General features: G+C 41.2%; 1 protein-coding gene across 1 annotated transcript; it reads right to left on the reverse strand.

Moving 5' to 3' along the window:
• Positions 1–4635: 4635 nt before the first annotated feature.
• Positions 4636–25692, reverse strand: LOC149449793 (interferon-induced protein with tetratricopeptide repeats 5-like). The gene is made up of 2 exons (XM_089692801.1): positions 25568–25692; positions 4636–6990 (listed from the first exon to the last, which is right to left on the reverse strand). Exons 1-2 carry the CDS (start codon positions 25690–25692, stop codon positions 5565–5567), a joined length of 1551 nt encoding a protein of 516 aa, XP_089548927.1. The 3' UTR covers positions 4636–5564.
• Between the last annotated feature and the right edge of the window lie 265 nt (positions 25693–25957).

Here is a 25957-nt window from a genome sequence, read left to right on the forward strand (position 1 = left end):
AAACATGTTGATTCTTAAAATTGTGTGTGCTTATAATATGGCGAATAACTATAGCAAACAAAATTCTCCTTAGGTAACACTCGACTTTACAAATTATAAATTTAGAACTAACCGTGAATTATGGTCATAGAATTATTGCTCTCATTTTGTTGTATGCAGCGATACCTTACAAATGCGATGCAGGTACGGCTTACATATGTGTATGCACCATGTGCTACGTTTGCATCTTCAGCAGTGTGCAGGGTTATGCTTAATGTTATAAATTAAATTCTATTATCATTTTATTTATTTATTTATTTTAATTTACCCTTATAGCTGTCACAAGGGAACTAACAAGCCCCCTATGTAATAGCATTGGGTAGATGACAGGTACTCTTTATGAAGAGTAGACTCCCACCCCCCAATGTTTCCCCTGCCATCCACAGCAGCAAATCAAGAACAGATGTAGGCATATGCCCACTTTTGGGGTGCACCTCTTGGTATTGTATTGCACTTTGTAATGTATTAGTGAGTTCTGTTAGCAGGCTGCCCAGGGGGTTAGGTAGGGGTTAAGGCTGCTAACTCCCGGGTGTTCATAGATCTGCCCTCAAGGGGAGACAGCCTATCTGGGTCTTTTGGGCCTTCCACATGGGAGTTGACAGAAAGCGGTGATGCAAGATGTAACTCTACCAAGAACACGTAGTTTCCCCTTTGGAGTACCCAGTCAGGGTAGTGCAGCTGGAACATGGACCTTTCATAAGTGACTTCACTTCTGCTTAGAGGTATGACATGTGCAGGGCAGGTTAACTGGAACTGTTATGAACTGGTAAAGAGACTGCGTCCTATTAATTTTGTACAGGAAAGAAGGTTTAGCAAATGTTCCCGAAGTCAGCAAAATCCTGGTCTGAAGTTCTTTAAAAGGGGTGCATTAGGGTACGTGGCACATAGAAAGAACAGGGCCTGTAAAACAGAAGGGGATGAAATGGAGAAGATAGAGAGCCACCATGTAGGGGTTAATCATGCAGTGGATTTGGTGGACGATATGGCTAAGATGTCACTGCTATGAGTAACCAGGACTGGTGAGAATGCTGATCAGCGGGAAGGTAATACCAGGGAATGAGGAGGCAAGTCAGAATGGGACACAGGCTTCACAGTAAAGTGCTTAATGTATAAAATGTATCTGTGCAAGGCAAATGACTTGTTTCTAAGTTAGGGTACCGCCTTAATGCTGTTTCTCACATGGCCCTGTACCTATTTCCTGGGCATTAGAGAGCACGTTCGCAAAGGGTCCCTACCAGGGGCAGACTGACCATTCGAGCACTCGGGCACTGCCCAAGGACCCGGGGTCAGTAGCGGGCCCCATGAAATTCCCCTAGTACCCTTTTATAGGCTTTTTTGGGTGTGCTTTGAGTGTGGTCAAGGACACAGGGGCCCCATGATACCCTATTGCCCGGGGGCCCCATGAGTTGTCAGTCCGCCCCTGGTCTCTGCATTGGGCAAGATGGCCCACCCACACAGATCATACTTGACTAGCTGCTTCCCTGGCTACATTCAAAAACACTATTCTCCTCCTGTTACTGCTAGATATCCTGAGACTGTTTGTTGTGGTCCCAGGCTCACAATGTGTATGCAGTGTGTATGTTCCATGTACTGTATGTATAAGCAGTATGTATGCATGTTGTATGCAGTATGCATGTATGTGTATGCAGTATGTATGTAAGCTGTGTGTATATGTATGTATGATGTATGTACGTTACATACACCTTACCCCTACACTCTGCATTAGTCACTCCTGGCCCCTACACTCTGTACATAACACACTCAGCATTATGCACATTACAAACCCCAGACCTCTGCACTATGTAGGTTGTATAGTTCCAATTTCTGCACTCTGTATGCAGACTCAAGTTATAATCCCCCCACTGTTAGCACAATTTTGCCACAGCAATAATTTGCAGCTGGGTACTATGCTTTTAGCCCAGCCCCCTAATCAGCCTCCTACTCTGCCCACATTCCCAGAAATCTGATTTTCAAAAGTTCCCAGATATCCACATTCAGTGCTGTGAAAAAGTATGTGCCCCTTCCTGGGTTTTTTTTTGCCAATTTGTCAAACTTAAATGCTTAAATGATTCAGATCGTCAAGCAAATTTTAATATTACACAATGTTAACCCAAGTAAATACAAAATGCAGTTTTTAAATGATGATTTCATTTATTAGGGGCAAAAGGCTGGCCAAACCTGCCTGGCCCTATGTGAAAAAGTAATTGCCTCCTAAACCTAATAACTGATTGTGCCACCCTAGGTGGCAACAACTGCAATCAAGCATTTGCGATAACTGGGAATGAGTCTTTCACATCGCTGTGGAGGAAGTTTGGCCCATTCTTCTTTGCAGATTTGTTTTCATTCAGCCACATCAGAGAGTTTTCGAACATGAATGGCCTGTTTAAGATCATGCCACAGCATCTCAATCGGATTTAACTCTGAACTTTGACTAGAACACTCCAAAACCTTCATTTTGTTTGAGCCAGAGATGGACTTGCTGGTGTGTTTCAGATCATTGTCCTGCTGCATAACCCTTGAGCCTGAGGTCACGAACTGATGGCCAGATATCCTCCTGGTTTAATATGCAAAAAAAAAAAACAGGCGGGGGGAAATACTTTTTCACAGCAGTGTAGCATACCTTTAAAAACAGTTAAAAATTGCAGCTTACCTTTCTACTTTTCAGGAACAAATGACTGAACTGGCTGAGAAATGCTTGCAGTCAACCATTACATCTACTACTAAGAAGCAACATAATAAATATAAAAAAATGTGTGAATGGGAACACATAACAAACATATAATGGGGGTTTTGTCACTATATAACTGCAAACTATTAACCAAAACATTCACACATCAATAAGATTAGTTAGATCAAGCTGATCTATTACATGTTTATAAAATTTAGAAAACTATAGCATCAATCTAGATCAGACATTCTCAATTAGGGTTCCATGGAACAATTGGGTTCCTTACGAGATTGCTGGGGGTTTCTTGAGCTGTGGCTGAGTGACCACCCATTTGATACAGTTCCAGGGCCAATACCACTTGGCAGAGTCAGCAGGATGATAACAGGATCTCTTTATCTTTCTGCAAGGGTTGCATTCTGACCACCTCTACAAGGGGGCATTCTTTCTACTAATGACCAGTGTAAAGGGCATTTTCCCACCGACCCCAATAGTTACATTTTAAACAGGGGTTCTCCTAGACCGGAAAATTATTTCAAGGGTTCCTGTGGGAAAAACAGGTTGGGAACGGCTGAGCCGGAAAAACAGGTTGGGAAAGGCTGAGCCGGACCTTAAAATTCACTTTCCAACCCTTGACTCTAAATTTAACTATATTAACCCCTAACCTGCGGCTAATGCTTGCTAAGTCCCTAAACATTTATGTTTACCCTATCAAGTAAATTATGCAACAGTGACCTTTAACATATCAGTGAAAGATGCAATAGTTTCCCTTTAAGCCCCATGTACACGGACACTTCTGAACGATGGAAACTGACTGCTGGAAAACGTAGGTTAAAAAACGTCTGTTCAGCCTCATTTGCATATCGTGTTTATGCGCGTTTGTGTATAGAAGCCATCTTGTTAAGCCTCAGCCATTTTGTCTCTTTTGTCCTCCCTCTTGAAATGGAATTTATAGCTGTAAGTTGAATGGAATTCAAAAGGGCCTTTTATCTTAAATAAAACATAGATAGATGAAGCTCCAGGGCTGTAAACTGCTAATTAGCCTGGTGCAGGAGGAATGCTTTGAAAACCACTTTACTCTGCCCGATCGTAAAACAATAACTCAGTCAGTCATGATCTGTTAGACCATTAGGGCTAGAGCGTGCCATAAAATGTCCATTCCATATGTAGACATTTCACATACAATTCATAAGGTTCAGCAGGAACTGGGCACATTAATTTTAGGTATATATTTGTATAGATAATTTTAATGTGAGTCAAACAAGGCCATACATGACTATATTAGCACCTAGGAGAGAGAAGAAAGCAGCCTCTTACCTCCTGGGTGACAAGAGTATGCTGTGTTTGGTATCCCTGGGTTTGAAATATAATTCTGAATATTAATCTGCCAGTTGCTAGAATACCACCTGTACATACTGGGAGTTATTAATATTGGTATAAAAACTGCAGTTGGTACTTGGTCATAACCTTGGTTACCTTCCAGCACCCATCCCAAAACTGGATGATTGGTCATTTGTTCTCAGACGACACCCCTTTAATATCATAGAAAAAGACTGACAGGTCTGGAGAAGAGTGCTCTCGTTTAAGAGCAATCAGGAAACATCTAACGGACCTGAGGGCCAAGGCAATCTTTTTGTTTGGACAATTGGACTTTGCAAAAACCAAGGACATTGCAAGTATTCTGCCTTCTAAACTCCTTTCTTTTATTTCTCTGTTGTTTTATTGTTCTCTTTATATCTTTGTAACATCTTTTTCTGTAAATATAATATTAATGGAATGCATTATTGGTTGTTGGCAGTAAAGTGAAAGATATCAGCTGATAGTAAGACATCCATCAGTTTGGAATATGTAGAACAATGGAGAAATGTTGAAGATACCCTTGTAATGCAATTGCAGTAGTTTATATTATTTATATGAATAACACAAAGACATTCATAGCAATTTTTCTTTTACTTCAGTGATTTGTTGATTGCAATTTTTATTATCTAACAACTTTTTAATACAAGCAAATGTTGCAATACAATGAAAACCAGAACAACACAAGACAGTTAAGAAGTACCAACATGTATTAAATCATTAAAGGCAAGTTGATTATTATTGCTCTAAAGAGATTTCGGTGGCATGATGATTATTATGTTGCTATCCTGTACTTAATCACAGCCAGCACTAAAATCACCAGTGTCACCGCGACTAGGGGGAGTGGTGACATCACTCTCTTAATCATGTGACAGTGGAGGAAGGAGCAGAGTGAACGTTGGCAAGGTAAGTAGGTCAGGGGGTCCCTAGCAGAGACATTGTGGCTGATTTACTAAAGGAGTAGAAGATGTTTATTTTGTAAAGTGATTTTTCCCTTTTTAAAGAAATTTTCACTTAGCTTAGTTAATATGTTCACTTTGTAAAGAATACCCAATCACATGCAAGAGAAAAAAAATGGGCAAGATGACAATGTTGATTTAAACAAGTTATTAACTGGCCTTACTCAGTAATTCAGCAGCCATTGCTCTCTTTGAAAATCAGAAATAGGATTGGATTATCTAAAAGAATTGGAAAGCATTTACTGTTTCATAAAATGGATCCACAATACATTTCCTAAATATCTAATTGACAGAAAAATTAAGTAAGCATAACTTTACAAGATTTACACTAATATCAATTTATTTTGTTGTAAATCATTATTAGTTAATATCACCAAACATATGCAGTAGGGCCTTGCCAAAATTATTACAAAGTGTAGTAACCATAGCCAGGTTTACATTTACAATATTAGAGCAGTGAAGATCAGATCAGATCAAATAATGACTGCTATATCTTGATGTAGTTAGTACATTCTCATCTTCTAATTTTATAGAACAGTATTATGTCATGATAATGTGGCTTGCAAAGCAGAACAAGCTTCTAAGTACTCCTGGTTGTCTGGATCCATTAGAAGGGCTTTTTCATAGTACTTCAATGCTGTGATGTCCTGTCCTCTTTGCTGGTGGATGTACCCAAGCAAAGCATGTCCAGTAGCATCCATTGAATTTTGGGCAATCATGCTTTCAGCAAGGCTTTGAAGTTCTTGTATGGCAGTTCCTCTATTCCATGTTTCACTTTGTATCTTTATCACTTCCTTAAAATGCCTCACTGCTTCAGACTCTGATTTTCTAGAATTCATTAAATATTGTGCCCAGCTGAGATGGAGCTCTTGGTACTGTTCTGGTCCGATATTATTCATGGTCAGTGTTTTGTCAAATTCTTCTTTTGCCTTTTGGTGTTCATTTGTTTTCATGTATACAGTAGCTAATAAAATGTGTGCTGCTACAGATGCCTTGTTTAGTTCAACAGCTTTTTCCGAGTAAAATATTGCATTTTCAATGGCTTCAGCATTTTGCTGCCTATTGTAACGGGTGGGCTTTCTTATCAAACTTCTGTAACACTTGGCAAGCTGATAATGTACAGGACTGGAGGTAGGAGTTAAACTGAGTACTTTCTTAAAAATTTCAATAGCTTTAATTGCCTGTCTATTTCGTCTGTAAAATGTTGCCACATATCGAAGAACATAAGGGGATTCTGGCTGTTCTTGTAGAGCTTGTTCTATTAACATAGCTCCTTGATTACGATTCTTCATATCTAGATATTTCAAAGCAAGCAGAACCTTCACCACTGTATCTGTGGGATTTAATTTAACAGCTCTTTCCAGGAGTGGAAAAGATTTGTTTTCTGTGTTGCTACTGAAGCTGAAACCTTCCATTCTATACACAGCCATGGCAAGGCCTGAATTCGATTCTGGATCTTCTGGGTCAAGTTCTAGAGCTTTTTCAAAGCACTCAGAAGCCCATTGATAGTATTTTCCTGTAAAGGATAAGTAAGTCCAACCTTGTTCACCATATATGTCTAACAGAAGAGTGTTTTTCTTTGGAGGAGACTCATATTCCTTTAAAATGGTCCTCACCTTTTTAGCATAGGTCAAACTCTTGATAAACTGGTTCTGGTGGTAGAAAACCCAAGCAAAGTTACCATACATGACAGTTCTCTTAACATCTGCGTCTTCTGATTCGCTCGACTCTTGGATCTGTGCCTCAGCTTTTTGGAGCTGGGGCAAAGCTTCTTCATGGTCTCCTTTGAGATGCTTCAGGTAAGCCAGGAGGTTATACATCCTGTGTTTAAGTGCATCTGGCAAAAACACAATCTGGTCATTTAGCCTTTCTTCCACATTATCAATGTCTACATCTTCTCCAAGCAGGTTCCAAGTAAAATGGCATTGAATTTGCAGTAGACGATCCATCAAGGAATTCTTTAAGATGTCACTGAAAAGTTAGACAAAAAGAAAACCATGTATTGAAAAGAGTAATGAATCATTAAATGAAGACATGTTCCAGGGTTATAAATGAGGGCCACACGACTGGCTAACTTGCCATAAAATCTCATTGGCATTATACTGTATATTGTTTGATTCAAAACATGTTTGTTAATTTTTTGAGGTAGCGGCAATTTACACTAACAAGAATTTCTGAAAGTGAGTAAAAAATTGCACAACAGTTATCAGTTTATAAAATAAGTAATGTGTTACTGTCCACAGCAGCCTACTAATCTTCTGTGCATTCATTCTAAACCAATGTTCTATGGAACCCCATGGTTCTTCTTGCGTTTGCTATGGGTTGAGCATTGATGAATTTCTGTCTCTTAGTAATCATAGACATTAATGATCTTTTTAGCTATATGTGCGAAGGGTAGTTTTCCTACTGATCAACAATGTAAGAATTCCACTTTTCAACAGCTCATTTATTATATTGCAGGTTCCCAATTCTTACTTGTGATGGCTACATTAGTTTTCTTTATTAGGCTTCCTCTCTTCTATTTTCACCTGGTGATCCAGGCAGTAAATCTCTTTTTATTTAAAAAGAACAAGCTCTCATGCAGACTGTATCAGTGTGCAGAGATGAGACAAACCATTTAACACTGGCAGGGGTGCTTACAATTATCAGCTTTTATTTCTTTATGTAAAACGTTTGTCCCAAAAGGCAAAATAAAGTTTGCTGTGACTGATTATAAAGTATAAGCAGTAGTTTGGCTTCAATGTGTTAGTGTATTTAAATCTGCTAGCATATCTAACACTATCTTCCCCCAGACTGACAATGCTGCTGTCTGTTGTGCCCCCTGTGCTCATTCATCCAGAGTGGGGGCATAGGATGTGTAATACTGTCCCAATCACCAGGTGAAAAAGGGAAAAAAAGCTATAAAAAAAGGAAAATGAATGTAGCTACCACATCTACTGATTGGTAAGTTGCCATACATTACATCTTTGGTTTTGGGTTTAATACCTGTTTAGGTAAGGGGGCATTCCTACACTGAACACCAATGTTGGGGAACACTATCATTAATACTGTGTTTCTTTTCTGTCCATTTTTAATATTCATTTAATTTCATGAATATTTCTGAAAATAATTTTGTTTTATGGGGGGGATAAAAATGATTTTTCTGGGGGTGTCAAATACTCAAGGCATGTGGCATTCTTTATTCTTTTGTTTATTATTATAGTTACAACTCATGGATCACACTAATGTACCATGAACAGGGATAAGCTTAAGATTCAGAACAGATTTATTCTGCAAGTGAATGGAATTATAACGCTATATTTCTGCCATTGAATGGAAGTAAAGTCTAGTTACATGGTCATTTTTTTCGTTTTTTTTAGGCATGCACAATTTTGCCTTGTTGATAACTAGAATTTTTTGGACCTTTGGTATAAAGTTGAACTAAACTTGCTATCCTCCGATCCACCGAGGACAGCTTCATCTTAGTCTCTTTTTATATCTGCATTTGCCATGGTGCTGCATGTGTGATCAGCTATAACACCAGCCATTCGAGGGCATGAAAGAATGCCTGATTGCTTGTTGGCAGGTGCAATTAGCCCGTGTCACAACCTGGTTCACTTGCTGGTGGCACTGTGCTTACCTGGGCAAAAATCTGCATTTTAGTGACCACCAGCAGGTGTCTCCCAGCAGTCAGCAGGTTCCAGCAATCAGCTCCACATGGACACACCTGCTGGGAGGATACTTAAGTTCCGCTTCTGCTATGGCTCCTTGCGTCAGTGTTTTGGCTGCTCCTGCCTTGTACCCTGTTTGCTGTGCTGTGCCAGACTCTGTTGCTATTAAATTTCACTTATATGGTCTAGTCCCAGTTTCTTGGTGTAGCAACATATATCTAAAAACACAATACAGTATGCGCCAAATAAGGAAAGGTCAGTGACATATTAAGGCTAAAAGTCTGTGAGTAAAGTCCATGAAAGGAAGGAGGGTAGGGAATGATAGTTAATTTAAAGTGTTACTAAACGCCGAACCCTGCATTCACTATATCTGGTCTCCCAAAGTACACAGAACATGGAAATGCAATTATTTTAGTAAATATAAACTGCTAAATACCTTTTCTCATCAGCAGTTAGAGCAGTCTTGTGACTTCTATCAGTGTCCAGCTGAGCACTGGTTAATCTTGTCTGAGGATTTTTCATTCTGCTCTGAATGTCCTATGAGGCTGCATGACCCTTGACCCTCTGTCTGGACAGTGCTGATTGGCCCTTTGCTGATCACATGCACCCTCCCAAAAGGAAAAAACTCTATAGCCATACACACTAAACTGAGCATGTGCAGAGTTACTCCTTGAGCTCTGCTCTATCAGCAGATGGATTGGAGACTGTGGAAGAAGGGGAAGGTCAGAGAATTCAGGATCAAACAGCCTTTTACACAGTGCGGATGATTAACCCCTTAGGTTCCACAATGAGTATAACAAGCATGCTTTACTGCATATGCAGACTGATTTTACTGTTGTGGGTTTAGAAACACTTTGAGGCAGTGGATCTTCAGAGCAGAAGCGTATTCTATGTATAAAAATGGAAGAAAAAAGCAGAAAAAGCTCCTCTAAGTGTAGTATGACAAAACCATTTATTGTAAAAAGGGGGTGGCTCACAATTAGCGCACCAGGGTAGCTGGGGGGTAGAAAAATCCCAAACCTCAGCCACTTGCGGGGAGTTCAGATTTTTAAAATACCTGCCTTCCGACGATCCCCTTTATTGTCCTCCTGGAGCAGCTGAAAGCTAGCATCTCCTTCTTGCCCTCCTACCAGCATGCAGCTGCTGCAGGAGGAGACTCCTGCTACCCCCCAGCTACCCAGGAGACTGGTTCTAGTAAAGCCTCCCGTGCTGCCCCTCCCATCCTTGTTCCTCCTTGGCCCCTCCCCCAAGTGCTCCCCTTTCAACAGGGCTCCTAAAGAAATTGTGAGAAATATTAAAATATAAAAATGTAAAAATTAAAACTACTGACACCATCCACTGACCTACTGACACCAACCTCTGCCCTACTGACACTGTCCACTGCTCTGCTGACACCATCCACTGCTCTACTGACTGACACAAACCTCTGCCCTACTGACACCGTCCACTGCCCTACCGACTGACACTCATTCATTTTTAAGGTAAGCTAAGTTTGTATTTTTACAGTGACATTTGTTTTATTATATTTTTCTACATTTTCCTTGCTATTTGCCTTGCTAGTTTTTTTTTTTTCTTTTTAAATGGCTCTGAACACAGATGATCTTTGATCTCTTTCATGTTGTTCAGGTAGATCTCCACCTCTCAATGGTTGCCTACCCCTGACATAGAGGGTTTGGGGAATATGTACTTTACAAAGGTTGCTTACAAGGAATATATCATTGTTTGATATTTTAGTTTAGCTCACAAGAAGTGACAAGGGCATTGCAATTTTGGCAAGATCAATAGGTATTTTTCTGTATTTGCTGAAAATGTTCTGAGCCTGAAAATGAATGCAGTCATCACATCTAAGGACTGCTAAACTGCCATATGTTGCATTTTTGTTCTTGCTTTAAAATGTTGATATACTGCAAAAAAGTATGTAGGCAAAGCACACAACCCTGCCACAACCCATTACATGGAGAATTAATACATAGAAAATGATAGACCCACTGGTAATTGTTGGTACTTTTTTACACTGGCTTTTGAAATATATAAATGCAGCAATTTAATAATTGGATAACAAATTGAGCACAGTTAAAAACACAGTTTTATCATTTACAGTTACACAATAAATACATAGTGCATTTTTACATAGGTACATATACCACACCAAAGTAAGGGTCGAATAAAAAGGAAAGGACAGATGGACTTTGTTACAAAAGATGGACAGTCCCTCTAATTCAGAGACAGTTGGGAACTGTGTACTCCTGGTTATATAGTATGGGCCCATATAAAATACACAGATCTGCAGTATATGTAGGAGTGACATGGTTTGTAAATGTGTTGGTTACAAATTCTCAGCATATTTTATTTGCAACTTTGTCTTTTTTATGCTTGGTATACCAGTAGATTAAAATGGAAAGACAACCTATTACTACTGTGGTCTCTCTATAAGGTACTTTTTCGTTATGTGATCCCCCTCTGTCAAAGATGAATGAAGGAGAATGTAGTGAAATATGACTCGGTGCTGCTATCAGTAGACAATGTCCCAGTGCTGTTTAGACATACAACATATTGCCAAAAGTATTGGGACGCCTACCTTTACACGCATATGTTCAATATAGAGTTGGCCCACCCTTTCTAGCTATAACAGCTTCAACTCTTCTGGGAAGGCTGTCCACAAGGTTTAGGAGTGTGTCTATGGGAATGTTTGACCATTCTTCCAGAAGCACATTTGTGAGGTCAGGCACTGATGTTGGATGGGAAGGCCTGGCTTGCAATCTCCACTCTAATTCATCCTAAAGGTGTTCTATCGGGTTGAGGTCAGGACTCTATGCAGGCCAGTCAAGTTCCTCCACCCCAAACTCATTCATCCATGTCTTTATGGACATTGCTTTGTGCACTGGTGCACAGTCACGTTGGAACAGGAAGGGGCCATCCTCAAGCTGTTCCCACAAATTTGGGAGCATGAAATTGTCTAAAATGGTATGCTTGGTATGCTGACACTTTAAGAGTTCCCTTTACTGGAACTAAGGGGCCATGCCCAGACCCCTGAAAAACAACCCCACACCATAATCTCCCCTCTGCTAAACTTTGCACTTGCCAAAATGCAGTTAGGCAGGTACCGTTCTCCTGGCAACCACCAAACACAGACATGTCCATCGGATTGCCAGACAGAGAAGTGTGATTCCTCATTGCAGAGAACACGTCTCCACTGCTCTAGAGTCCAGTGGCGGCGTGCTTTACACCACTGCATCCGACGCTTTTCATTGCACTTGGTGATGTAAGGCTTGGATACAGCTGCTCAGCCATGGAAACCCATTCCATGAAGCTCTCTATGCACTGTTGTTGTGCTAATCCAAAGGCTAAATGAAGTTTGGAGGTCTTTAGCTATTGACTCTGCAGACAGTTGGCAACTTCTGCCCACTGTGCACTTCAGCATGCGGTGACCCCGCTCTGTCATTTTATGTGGCCTACCACCTCATGGCTGAGTTGCTGTTGTTCCCAGTTGCTTGCACTTTGTTATAATACCACTAATGCAGGCTATAGATGGTTTGTTTATCAGCCAATTTTTTGTCCGAAAGAATAATCGGCTGATTTTCGCACTGTTAGTGGGTAATGGCATTGGCTGATTTCCTCCTCATTTCTTTTATCGGTCATGCTGGAAAATTTGCGAAAAACGGCCGATTTTCACAATCATTGGTGGCAACAGAACGACTGGTGTTTTGTTTTTCGTACCAAAAATTGGCTGATAAACGAACCGTCTATGGCCTGCATAACAGTTGACCGTGGAATATGACTAATTGCACAAGTGGCAACCTATCACTAGACCACACTTGAATTCACTGAGCTCCTGAGAGTGACCCATTCTTTCACAAATGTTTGTAGAAGCAGTCTACATGCCGAGGTGCTTGATTTTATACACCTGGGGCCATGGAGTTGATTGGAACATCTGAATCCAATGATCTGGAGGGGTGGCCCAATACTTTTGGCCATATAGTACAGTTGTGGCCAAAATTATTCAACCCCCAATGCTGTAAAGGGGTTTAGGGACTATAGTGTACATTTGGAATTGTATTCAGAATCAAATCCTACAAGGACGTTGTAACTACCCAAATGCAACTAAAATGACATCAATTGTTTATGTAATACAGTAGTAAATGGTTCTTATGTGGTTTCTTCATTGCCACAATTATTCAACCCCTTAAAGACTACCACTCTGAAGAACAGAGGTTCATACAGGTGCTTTCCATCAGGTATTGAAAACACCTGTGGATGTCACCGAGCAGCAATCAAGCATAATAAGCACCAATTAGGCAGCTTTAAAATGACTGTGATACTCAGCTCCTTCTAGACATTTACTGGTGTGGTTACAAACATGGTGAAGGCAAGAGAATGGTCCAGGAAGACAAGAGAAGAGGTGATTTCTCTTCACAGGAAGGGCAATGGCTATAAGAAGATTGCAAAGATGTTAAACATACCAAGAGACACCTTAGGAAGCATCATTCGCAAATTCAAGGCAAAGGGCACTGTTGAAACGCTACCTGGTCGTGGCAGAAAGAAGATGCTGACTTCGACTGCTGTGCGCTACCTGAAGCGTAGAGTGGAGAGAAGTCCCCGTGTGACTGCTGAGGAACTGAGAAAAGATTTGTCAGATGTGGGTACAGAAGTTTCAGCCCAGACAATAAGACGCACACTGCGTAATGAAGGCCTCCGTGCCAGAACTCCCAGGCGTACCCCCTTGCTGTCTCCAAAGAATAAGAAGAGTCGACTGCAGTATGCCAAAAGCCATGTGGACAAACCACAAAAGTTGTGGGATAGTGTTCTGTGGACTGATGAAACAAAATTAGAACTGTTTGGGCCCATGGATCAACGCTATGTTTGGAGGAGGAAGAACAAGGCCTATGATGAAAAGAACACCTTGCCTACTGTGAAGCATGGTGGAGGGTCAATCATGCTTTGGGGCTGTTTTGCTTCTGCAGGTACAGGGAAGCTTCAGCGTGTGCAAGGTACCATGAATTCTCTTCAGTACCAGGAGATATTGGATGGAAACGTGATGCAGTCCGTCACACACCTGAGGCTTGGGAGACGTTGGACCTTTCAACAGGACAATGATCCCAAGCATACCTCCAAGTCCACTAGAGCATGGTTGCAGAGGAAAGGCTGGAACATTTTGGAGTGGCCATCGCAGTCACCAGACTTAAATCCGATTGAGAACCTCTGGTGGGACTTAAAGAAAGCAGTTGCAGTGCGCAAGCCTAAGAATGTGACTGAACTGGAGGCCTTTGCCCATGAAGAATGGGCGAAGATACCCGTAGATCGCTGCAAGACACTTGTGTCAAGCTATGCTTCACGTTTAAAAGCTGTTATAACTGTAAAAGGATGCTGTACTAAGTACTAAGATTGAATGTCACTTGGGGGTTGAATAAAACTGATAATGCTGTGAGCACAGAAAAGACATTTGTGGTTATTTCATTATAACTGTTATGTTATATTTGTCTGACCTACAAGTGCCTCTTTAATGTAAATGTAAGCAAGATGACTGAATGATCAAAAGCAATGTCAAACTGGCCAAAACACTCAATTTCAGTGGGGGTTGAATAATTTTGGCCACAACTGTATATCTTTGATATAATCCTTTTACAGCACAAAAGCAGACGCAATAGGGCATCTGATCCCTTGATTGCAGTCATACATGTCCACAACATCATGTAGATCCAAATCTAGGCGCACAAAATGTATACATGGATTTTTCATTATTGCATTTATTTTAAGTACAGCCAGCACAATCCATTGTCTGATAATGCAGGAGAATAAAACATAAAGGGACATTATGCAGTGGCAAAATAAAAGTAATATGCCAAATTGAAAATATTTATATATTGTATAATACTTAAAAATGTAAGGTCACAAAATAACGCATGAAAAAAACCACAAATGTGCTTATTTTACAGCTATTTAAAGCAGAGCCACGTAAAAAAAATAAATGCATCCCTTAGCAAACAATATGAGTATGTACACAGAGATGGCTAGAAGATACATTTAAAGCTCGAAGTGTCTGGTCACTGCTGGCACTTTGGATGATAATAGTTTATTTACCTCATTCTGCGGTGTTCGTCTTCGCGTGTATTGTATGTGCTGTTGTCGAGCTTCCTGATGTACCTGCTGGATAAGATTCCCTATATAAAGTTAGGTTCATACCATGTGACCATGTTCCATGATAATAAAATGAAGAATGGAAAGTGAAACTTGGTGCTTGCAGTGACATTTCCAGAGCAGCCCATGCAGCTACTGTCAGACCTGGAGGTGAAAAGGGGCTTCACTAGGGGGCTACTGTGAACATTTAACCACTTCATGTCTGGACACTTTTACCCCCTTCCTGCCCAAGCCAATTTTCAGCTTTCAGCGCTGTCACACTTTGAATGACAATTGCGTGGTCATGCAACACTGTACCCATATTAATTTTTTAGCATTTTTTTGAAACAGATAAAACTTTATTTTGGTGGCATTTATTCACCACTGGGAATTTTTTTTTTTTGCTATATAAATGAAAAAGTCCAAAACATTTTTTAAAAAGTGTTTTTCTTATAAAATTTTGCAAATAAATCTTTCTTCATAAATCTTGGCCAAAATGTATTCAGTTATATTTTATTTAAAAAAATAACTCAAATTAGTTTATAACCAAAATATAATTTTTTAAAAACATTTTTTTTACATTTTTTATTTTACTTTTTTATATTATTATTTTTTTTAACATGCTGTCAGCCTAGCAGTACAATGTCACCATAGTGATACTGTACTACTTGTGGGGGGTGATGAAGATTTTTTTTTTTTTCTACTCTGATTGCTTTTACACCCATAAAAGCTGTAAAAGCAATCATTTCTCCTCTCTGGCTACATTCTTGCAGCCATTGAGAAATACTGTGTGAGCTGCAATTGGTCACAGCTTGTCACATGGTACAAGGCTGTTGTGAATAGCCCTGCACCATGTGATCTCTGTGATCATTCACAGGTAGTAAGCAATGATGTCAAGAAGTGACATCTTGCTTACTACTATTCATGTGATCACTGATTGGCCAATCAGTGATCACATGATCGGGACCTCACACAGAGGTCCTGTACAGCAATCGGTGTTCGCACCAGATCGTGGTGCCGCGCACTCTCAGTGAGCACGCACAGTCTAAAATGGCAGGCGCTGTTTATGAACGACAACCCGCCCCCTGCACTGTCCCCTTCCGGCCGTTTATATACATGGGCCGGACGGGAAGTGGTTAAACATAGAAAATCTGAGTACATTAAAAAAAACATGCAATCATCACAATATTAAGAATTGCAGAGGTGACTGTTGACATGGACTCTGTACCCCCTGTGACAATTCAGATAAAAAGAGCTGACATCAGACATATCCAAGGAGATTTCAGAATTGCTGTCGCTGGTCATAGATTCCATTTGCAGGCTGTGCAGTAAGGAAACTTTGTTTAGCTGTCTTGACAATTCAGTAGGGTTAAAGAGGCACAAAGAGACAAAAAGTGAGGGTACATCTCTCTAATGCGGGGCGGCAACAAAAATATGAAAAGTTCACTTGTCCAGCTCCTCCTCCCGTCCTTAGCCCTGCTGTCTTCCACTCTCCACTGTGCACTGAGAATGTAAGTATTAGTGGAGGAGGCTGGGGGAATGTAGGGCAGAAGACATTGCTGGGCGGGGGGTGGGTGGGGGTCAGAGGTCACTGCTATGGGGGAAAGGGGGGGCAGAGGACACTACTGGGTGGGAGGTGATGTGCAGAGGACACTTCTATGTGAAGTGACCTCTGGCCCCCTTCCCACCCAGCAATGTTCTCTGCCCCCCACTAGCAGAGTCATCTCTCCCTCCTTCCTTCCCATGGACAGTTATTTTAAAAATCTGAATTCCCAGCAAGTGGCTGGGGATTGGGATTTTTCTCCCCCCCCCCCCCCCACCCTAGTGCTCTAAGGTAGCTGTCTAAGCATCCTTATGCTGACGCAAAGCATGCGGTTGCTTAGGCAGCTGCCTTAGGGTACCAGGGTAGCTGGGGCGGCAGAAAAATCCCAATCCCCTGCCACTTGCATTCAGATTTTTAAAATACCTGCCTTCTGATGATCCCCATTATTGTCCTCCTGGAGCAGCTGGAAGCTAGCATCTCCTCCTTGCCCTCCCACCAGCATACAGCTTCTGCAAGAGGAAAATCCAGGGGATTGGTTCTAGTAAACACCTCCCCTGCTGCCACGGATGCCCCTCCCATCAGTGTTCCTCCTTTTTTTCTGTTGCCTGGCCCCTCCCCCAGTGCTCCCCTTTCAACAGGGCTTCTAAAGAAAGTGTGAGAAATATTAAAAAATAAAAATGTAAAAATAAAAACTACTGACACCATCCACTGACCTACTGACATCAACGTCTGCCCTACTGACACTGTCCACTGCTCTACTGACACCATCCACTGCTCTAGTGACTGGCACCAACCTCAGACCTACTGACACTGTCCATTTTTAATGTAGGCTAAGTGTGTTTTTTTACAGTGACATTTGTTTTATTATATTTTTCTGCATTTTCCTTGCTATTTAGTTAGATCTTGCTAAACCCCGGTGATCTTTGATCTCTTTCATGTTGTTCAGGTAGATCTCCATCTCTCAAAGGTTGCCTACCACTGCTCTAATGGAACCATCAATAGCAGTAGAGCCTAACAGAAGTCCTAATTTTCACCACTCTGTCCAAAAATAGAAATGTATTTGGCTTGACATAGACTTTAATGGATCATTGATTCAAAAGAAAGTGCAATATTTCACAGCAAAGAGAATGCCAAAAAACTTTTCAAAATTTGGAGACAAGGACAGCAATTTCCCAGAGAGTCTTTATTAAAGATTTGTTAATTCCATAATTATTATGACAATCGCACATGCAGAACAACATGGGAAAGTCAGGAGGTGCAATTCAAGTGCAAAGAAAACATTACAAAAGAATAAAGGGTTAACAGACAAAAAATTGCTCTGTGATTTCACTGGTTTTCGATAAATTGTTGATAAGTTCTATATTGATAGAAGATCATTTAACTAGTTCTCTTCTAAGGCACTTTTTTTTTTCATTTTTGCACACGTTAAAATCTGCATTTTGGCTATAAAAAATACTTAAAACTGTATAAAATATAATGTAATTTCTGAATATAGAGGCATTTTAGAATAAAAAAGATGGGTATTTTACTTAGATGTGGCAAATAAACAAAACCACGAATGCCGGAATATACATAAATTTACATACACTCAGCCCAAAGGCTGGGACCCTTGTGCTGCACAGCACGGCGCCTTCTGATGGATGAAGGTAGAAAGTTTAGTAATTTACCTACTGGTGGGCACTAATAAGCTGCCACACCTTACCTGTTATTACCCTAAAAGAGCAGGAATCAGTGTATGGGTGTACGGTATGCGCTAGCCTGCGGTGCAGCACAACAGCTTACAATCTTACACAAATCTACAGTATTCTCCCTCCCATAACTGCTCCTGTAGCACGTGCCTGAGTATTCCTTCTGAGCAAAACGCCAGTCTGGCTTGAGTTTGTAGAAAATTATCAGTTCTTCAATGTGAAATGTCACTTTAAGTTATGGGGTCCTTCCAATGATCAGTAACAACACTTGTGGCCTGACACAAACAGAGACCCTAACTAACTAACTATAGGCCTGTCTCAGTCCTATGGTCACCAATACTGAAATGAGGTGCGTGCACGATCTTACCGACCCGGGCCTGCTTTGCATCCACTGATGACTCTGAACAGAACAATGTCTCTCCACTGAGCATGCAATATTATCAGCAATGTATGTTGCATTGCTCCTCTATCCTCATCAGCTTCCTTGCAGCAAATCTTCCCCTCTTTGAACAGGATTAGCGTCTGGAACACCATCAGCTTCACTCAATGGGATTTCTGATTACGGAGGGCAGTCTTCAGAGCTGGATGGCAACAGATTCTCCAATCACTCAGCCTTCCTCTCTCTCTCTCTCCAGTATGGCTTCTCTTTTCTCTTCCTGTTTTCTCTCCTTGAGAGAACTCCACCCCTTATTGAATATAGAAATAGCTATGCAGTCTGAAGCTGTGTTAGAAACAGTGATATCTTGTGGCCAAAATGCATAAAGTCAGTCAGGACGTTCTCTAATTTACTTCACACAGTATTCAAACAGTGAGAGCTGTTTCCCATCTTACAGTGTTTATCAAGTGCATAAAGAAGGGGTTGCATTAAGTAAATAGATACCAAACATGTCCATTCTTAAAATTGTGTGTGCCTGTAATATGGTGAAAAACTATAGCAAACAAAATTCTCCTTAGGTAATACTCGACTTTACAGATTATAAATTTAGAACCAACCGTGAATTATGGTCATAGAATTATTGCTCTCATTTTGTTGTATGCAGTGATACCTTACAAATGTGATGCAGGTACGGTTTACATATGTGTATGCACCGTGTGCTACGTTTGCATCTGCAGAAGTGTGCAGGGTTATGCTTAATGTTATAAATTAAATTCTATTATTTTTTTTAATTTTAATTTATCCTTATAGCTGTCACAAGGGAACTAACAAGCCCCCTATGTAATAGCATTGGGTAGATGACAGGTACTCTTTATGAAGATTAGACCCCCCACCCCCCAATGTTTCCCCTGCCATCCACAGCAGCAAATCAAGGACAGATGTAGGCATATGCCCACTTTTAGGGTGCACAATACCTCTTGGTATTGTATTGCACTTTGTAATGTATTAGTGAGTTCTGTTAGCAGGCTGCCCAGGGGGTTAGGTAGGGGTTAAGGCTGCTAACTCCCGGGTGTTCATAGATCTGCCCTCAAGGGGAGACAGCCTATCTGGGTCTTTTGGGCCTTCCACATGGGAGTTGACAGAAAGGGGTGATGCAAGATGTAACTCTACCAAGAACACGTAGTTTCCCTTTTAGAGTACCCAGTCAGGGTAGTGGAACTGGAACATGGACCTTTCATAAGTGACTTCCCTTCTGCTTAGAGGTATGACATGTGCAGGGCAGGTTAACTGGAACTGTGTCTGTGATGAACTGGTAAAGAGATTGTGTCCTATTAATTTTGTACATGAAAGAAGGTTTAGCAAATGTTCCCGAAGTCAGCAAATGCCTGGTCTGAAGTTCTTTAAAAGGGTTGCATTAGGGTACATGGCACAAAGAAAGAACAGGGCCTGTAACACAAAAGGGGATGAAATGGAGAAGATAGAGAGCCTCCATGTAGGGTTTAATCGTGCAGTGGATTTGGCGGAAGATATGGCTAACATGTCACTGCTATAAGTAACCAGGACTGGTGGGAATGCTGATCAGCGGGAAGGTAATACCAGGCATGGGTTACCCTGGTAGTGAGAAGGTTGGTGATCTGACTCCCTCCCTAGCGATCAGTGCCCCACGCGCATCCAGAACTGATATCGCAGCACAGGGAACCTATGGACCTAGCTGGAGATACTGAGTGAGATAGAGAAGTGGATCCACATAGAATCTATGCTGTTCTACCGGGAATGAGGAGACAAGTCAGAATGGGACACAAGCTTCACAGTAAAGTGCTTAATGTATAAAGTGTATCTGTGCAAGGCAAATGACTTGTTTATAAGTTAGGGCACTGCCTTAATGCTGATTCTCACATGGCCCTGTACCTATTTCCTGGGCATTAGAGAGCACATTCGCAACGGGTCCCTACATTGGGCAAGATGGCCCCACCCACACAGATCATGCTTGACTAGCTGCTTCCCTGGCTACATTCAAAAACACTTGATGTTCCCTATTCTCCTCCTGTTACTGCTAGATATCCTGAGACTGTTTGTTGTGGTCCCAGGTGTAGCAAACTAGCTCATCAGTGTTAGACGCGGAGTTCCCCTTTTCTGTTGGAGGTATTTCTCAATCCTTCATTCTCTACCCCCTCCCTTCCTGAGAGGCCCAGTGTCAGCTGGTGTGTGCTGGTTAAGGGGGTCAACCACAGGTTACGGCATCCCTAATTTGGTGCCGAGCAGTCTGCGATAGTGTAACTTTCCTCACCTAGTCCTGATAAGGCCAGCATTTCTCAGTGAATTGGGAAGCACTGACCTGAGAAACCTATGTAGGCTCACCCATCATAAAACAGATAAGGCAGCTTCCCCCCGGACTTGAAAGAAATTGAAACCTCACAGAACCTAACAGTTAAAGATGACAGAAGAAATGAACATTCCTCAGTCAGGTTTTTTCCCCTATGTTTCATGTCATGGATTATGACAGATGTTGGTTCTAATTCAGAGTTCTCCTGACCCCTCCCAAAACAGCGTAGTGGCCAGTGTTCAGAGCCGCCCCCCCTCCCTTGAGAGGGATTTTAAAAAGACAGGCCGACAAGCCTAAGGCTAAGCAAAAACACATCTCCTGAGCTTAAGATCGAACGAGGAGATCAAAGAACCTTCCTGCTCTGCAACTTGGATCTGCTAACAAGGCATGCTGGCAAGTAACCTAACCCTGTAACTTCCTTCCTATTATCTCTTTGCTGTATCTTTATATACATATATATATATATTTTCGTGACATCTCTTTGTAAATATTTTATTGCACCTGTTTGACTCTTTTAGTAATAAATCTTTCTTTCTGAAAGTGTTAAACTGTTTTTAAGCGCTTATTTGCAATTCACAAATTCCTGCCTTTTGAAGAGACACTACTGTGTTTGTTAAATTCTCTGCCCGATTGGCCTGCGGGGTCCGCATTGGACAGGCGACTTTTCAATCATTATAGTGTATATTTGATAATGGGAGTTTCCCAGTCTCCCTTTTTTTCAAAAGTGGTGGTGGCAGTGTGAAAGGGTTAGTTGCGTAATTAACCCGACCCAGTAACAAGCGCATTCAGGCTGCAGGCACCGATTATAGCCCATTAGCTGGACAATCGCTGTGCAGGGTGCAGCTGGGTGGGGCCTTGTTACGCGCATCACACCACGGTTTTAGATCGGCCGGTCCTTTGGTTATGAGTTTGGTGAGAAGGTCTGGGGTCTGACGCCGCGGGCGTGACGTATTACTGTTGGTCGTGGTCGTGCGATTGTCGCATGTTGGTGGTAGCGACCGTGCGATCATGACACTAGGCTCCCGGGAACCACTGAGCAGGAACAACAGCCACACGGAACATTGGAGGTAGCTGAACAACATAGTAGCAAGTTCATGCAGCTTTCAGCTTGTTTTAAACCCTGTACTCTCTTGACGAATATAATGTGTATGTATTTATATGCAGTGCCTATGTATTTTGTATGTAGTGTGTGTGTAAGTATGTTGTATGTGTATGCAGTGTGTATGTTGCATGTACTGTAAGTATAAGCAGTGTGTATGCATGTTGTGTACAGTATGCATGTATGTGTATGCAGTGTGTATGTAAGCTGTGTGTATATGTATGTATGATGTATGCACGTTACATACACCTTACCCCTACATTCTCCATTAATCTCTCCTGGCCCCTACACTCTGTACATAACACACTCAGCAATATGCACATTACAAACCCCAGACCTCTGCACTATGTAGGTTACATAGTCCCAGTTTCTGCACTCTGTATTCAGATTCAAGTTATAATCTCCCCACTGTTAGCACAATTTTGCCACAGCAATAATTTGCTACTGGGTACTATGCTTTTAGCCCAGCCCCTTAATCAGCCTCCTACTCTGCCCACATTCCCAGAAATATGATTTTCAAAAGTTCCCAGATATGCACATACAGTGCTGTTAAAAAGTATGTGCCCCTTCCTGTTTTTTTTTGGCGAATTTGTCAAACTTAAATGTTTAAATGATTCAGATCGTCAAGCAAGTTTTAATATTACACAAAGTTAACCTAAGTAAATACAAAATGCAGTTTTTAAATGATGATTTCATTTATTAGGGGCAAAAGGCTGTCCAAACCTACCTGGCCCTATGTGAAAAACTGATTGTGCCACCCTAGGTGGCAACAACTGCAATCAAGCATTTGTGATAACTGGGAATTAATCTTTCACATTGCTGTGGAGGAAGTTTGGCCCACTCTTCTTTGCAGATTTGTTTTCATTCAGCTACATTGGAGAGTTTTCGAGCATGAATGGCCTGTTTAAGATCATGCCACAGCATCTCAATCGGATTTAAGTCTGAACTTTGACTAGACCACTCCAAAACCTTCATTTTGTTTGAGCCAGAAATGGACTTGCTGGTGTGTTTCAGATCATTGTCCTGATGCATAACCCTTGAGCTTGAGGTCACGAACTGATGGCCAGACATTCTCCTGGTTTAATATGCAAAAAAAAACAGGCGTGGGGAAATACTTTTTCACAGCACTGTAGCATACCTTTAAAAATAGTTAAAAATTGCAGCTTAACTTTCTACTTTTCAGGAACAAATGACTCTGAACTGGCTGGGAAATGCTGGCAGTCAACCATAACATCTACTACTAAGAAACAACATAATAAATATAAAAACAAATGTGTGAATGGAAACACATAACAAACATATAGTGGGGGTTTTGTCACTATATAATTGCAAACTATTCACCAAAACATTCACACATCAATAAGATTAGTTACATCAAGCTGATCTATACATGTTAAAAAAAAATGTAGACGACTATAGCATCAATCTAGATCAGCCATTCTCATCTAGGGTTCCATGGAACAATTGGATTCCTTACGAGATTGCTGGTTGTTCCTTGAGCTGTGGCTGAGTGACCACCCATTTGATGGCGCCTACACAGTTCACAATACCACTTGGCAGAGTCAGCAGGATGATAACAGAATCTTTTTATCTTTCTGCAATGGTGGCATTCTGACCACCTCTACAAAAGGGACTCTTTCTACTAACAACCAGTGTAAAGGACATTTTCCCACTGACCCCCAATAGTTACATTTTAAACAGGGGTTCTCCTAGACCTGAAAATTATTTCAAGGGTTCCTGTGGGAAAAACAGGTTGGGAAAAGCTGAGCCGGACCTTAAAATTCACTTTCCAACCCTTGACTCTAAATTTAACTATATTAACCCCTAACCCACCCCTAATGCTTGCTAAGTCCCTAAACATTTAAATTATGTAAAGTAAATTATGCAACAGTGACCCTTAAAATTTCAGACTGTTTCAGAGAAATACAGAGAGTAGAAACAGAGACAGCAGTATGTGTTGAGATAATTAGGTGTGAGTTTCTCATTAACATTTCTTTTGTTTCCAAGGGTGGGAAAGGTGTCTGGTGGAGTCATTAAGGTCACCTGGCAGGGGGTCTTCATGAGGAATTTGAGGTGTGAATGGTCTTTAACATATCTTTTGTTTCCAAGAGTGGGAGATGTCTGAGGTGTGAATTGGTCATTACAATGTGTGACCAGCTTAGTGGGAACATCCTGTGTTCAGTGTTTTGTCCATTTGAGTACCTTGAAAACGCTTTGCATGCATTTTTCATGATGCAAATGCTTATAAATACAATTTGCCTCGTTTACAAGCGTTTTGCGTTTAAAACGCTGATAAAAATCGACTGCTGAACGCAAGTTTTCTGCATTCAAAAAAACGACTGTAAACTCAAATGCCTGTAAACAACTGTAAACGAAGAAGTGTACATGGAAAACATTAGGGTGAGTTCAGGGGCTGCTGAAAAAAATGCTGAATAGCTCCTAAATGTGAGTTTATCAGCTACACTGTACATGAGCCCTTAGAGAGTCTTCTGCTTTAAAGCTGGTTTCAGTTTCCATTCCTCACTCTAAGTTGTGTTTTGTTTCTCTACTAAATTCTTTCTTTATTGTCTCCTGCATTGTGTCTCCTGCTAACTCAATAACAAGCATGAATGATGTATTTGTCAATTCTCCCAACCCCCTTGTGACTTAAATAAACATTGAGACTGCATGACATGAATTTAAATTGATTACAGCAGCCTTTTACTTAAAGTAGAATTCTGGTCTAAACCTAACTATTCTTAGAAATGTTCCTTCTCCTCACACCTTTGCTTACTAACCTGTTTAACCACTTGCCCTCCTGAGGATTTACCCCCTTTCTGACCAGGCCATTTTTTGCATTATGGCTCTGCGTTACTTTAACTGACAATTGCACGGTCATACAAATTGAACTTTCTTTCGGTGGTATTCGATCGCCTGTGCGGTTTTAATTTTTTTGCACTGTAAGCAAAAAAATGACCGACAATTTTGAGAAAAAAAACAATATTTTGGACTTTTTGCTTTTAAACATGTCCAGTAAAAAAATTTTAAAAATCAAATTTCATCATAAATTTAGACCACAATGTATTCTGCGACATGTCTTTGTAAAAAAAAACCCCAATACGTGTAAATTAATTGGTTTATGTGAAAGCTATAGTGTTTACAAATGGCAGTATAGATAATGGGATTTTTTTTTTCTACTAGTAATGGCGGCGATCAGTGACTTTTAGCTGCGGCGGACATTCTGATACTGGGGGGAACTAACTTGGTGTCGCTGACATCCCCAGTGATACCAATACAGTGATCAGTGGTAAAAAAAAAAGCACTGACACTGTACTAATGACACTGGGCAGGAAGGGGTTAATGTGAGCGGCGATCAAAGGGTAACGTGTGTGTTGGGAGTGTTTTACTAGGGGGGCGAGGGGGTGTTCTTCACTGTATGCACACTGATCGGGATGGCTGTACTGTGCACAGCCATCCCAAGCAGTGTACTCGAGCTGACAGTAAGGAAGACTGTAAACAAAACAGTCTTCCTCCCCATCAGAGATGCTCGGTAATCACCGGGCACTGGCACTTAATTACAGGCCAGGACCCGGTGAGTGACATCCACAGCTGTGAATGGCGGCGTGGGTAGGGCGTGCGTGCAGCACATGCATGCCCCCTACCCGGAAATGCAGAATGATGTATATATACGTGATCCTGCACACAGGTGTTGCCCTGTAGCAGTATATCTGCTATAGGGTGGTCCTAAAGTGGTTAAGAAACATGTAAGTACTTACCTCTTTTCAGCCTGCTCCAGTTTGATCATGTGATCTGGCTCCCTTGCGGCTGCAGGGAAGAGGAGAAAGCGTTGACAAGGGATGGGTGATAGGAGCTTATAGATGAATTCACCTCTCCGAGGCATTTCTAGCTGTTATCAAGCAATCTCCAACTGCCTTTTGCTTACACGGGATCACGTGACTGGACCGAACTGGAGTGGGAATTAAATATATTGTAATTTAGTTAAAGGTAAAAAAAAATGGAAGCTGCTGTCTGGGGTCTGGAAAATTGGTACAGAAAAGGGAATATACAGCACAGTGTACAGAATGAGGCTGTTTAGAATATAACATGTAAAGCAAGATTTATAGAATTAGATGGCAACAGAACAGGGAACAGACCGCCTGGAATAT

Source organism: Staurois parvus, unplaced genomic scaffold (assembly GCF_062004578.1).
Source record: "Staurois parvus isolate SC_StPar_1 unplaced genomic scaffold, SC_StPar_1.0 ptg000604l, whole genome shotgun sequence".
NCBI classification, from domain to species: domain Eukaryota; kingdom Metazoa; phylum Chordata; class Amphibia; order Anura; family Ranidae; genus Staurois; species Staurois parvus.

Coding starts and splice junctions, on each gene's coding strand:
- LOC149449793 (XM_089692801.1), bottom strand. CDS start 25,692: ATGCCTCGGAGAGGTGAATTCATCTATAAGCTCCTATCACCCATCCCT. Junction 6,991..25,567: donor CTGGAGCAGGCTGAAAAGAG/GTAAGTACTTAC, acceptor CTAACTTTTCAG/TGACATCTTAAAGAATTCCT.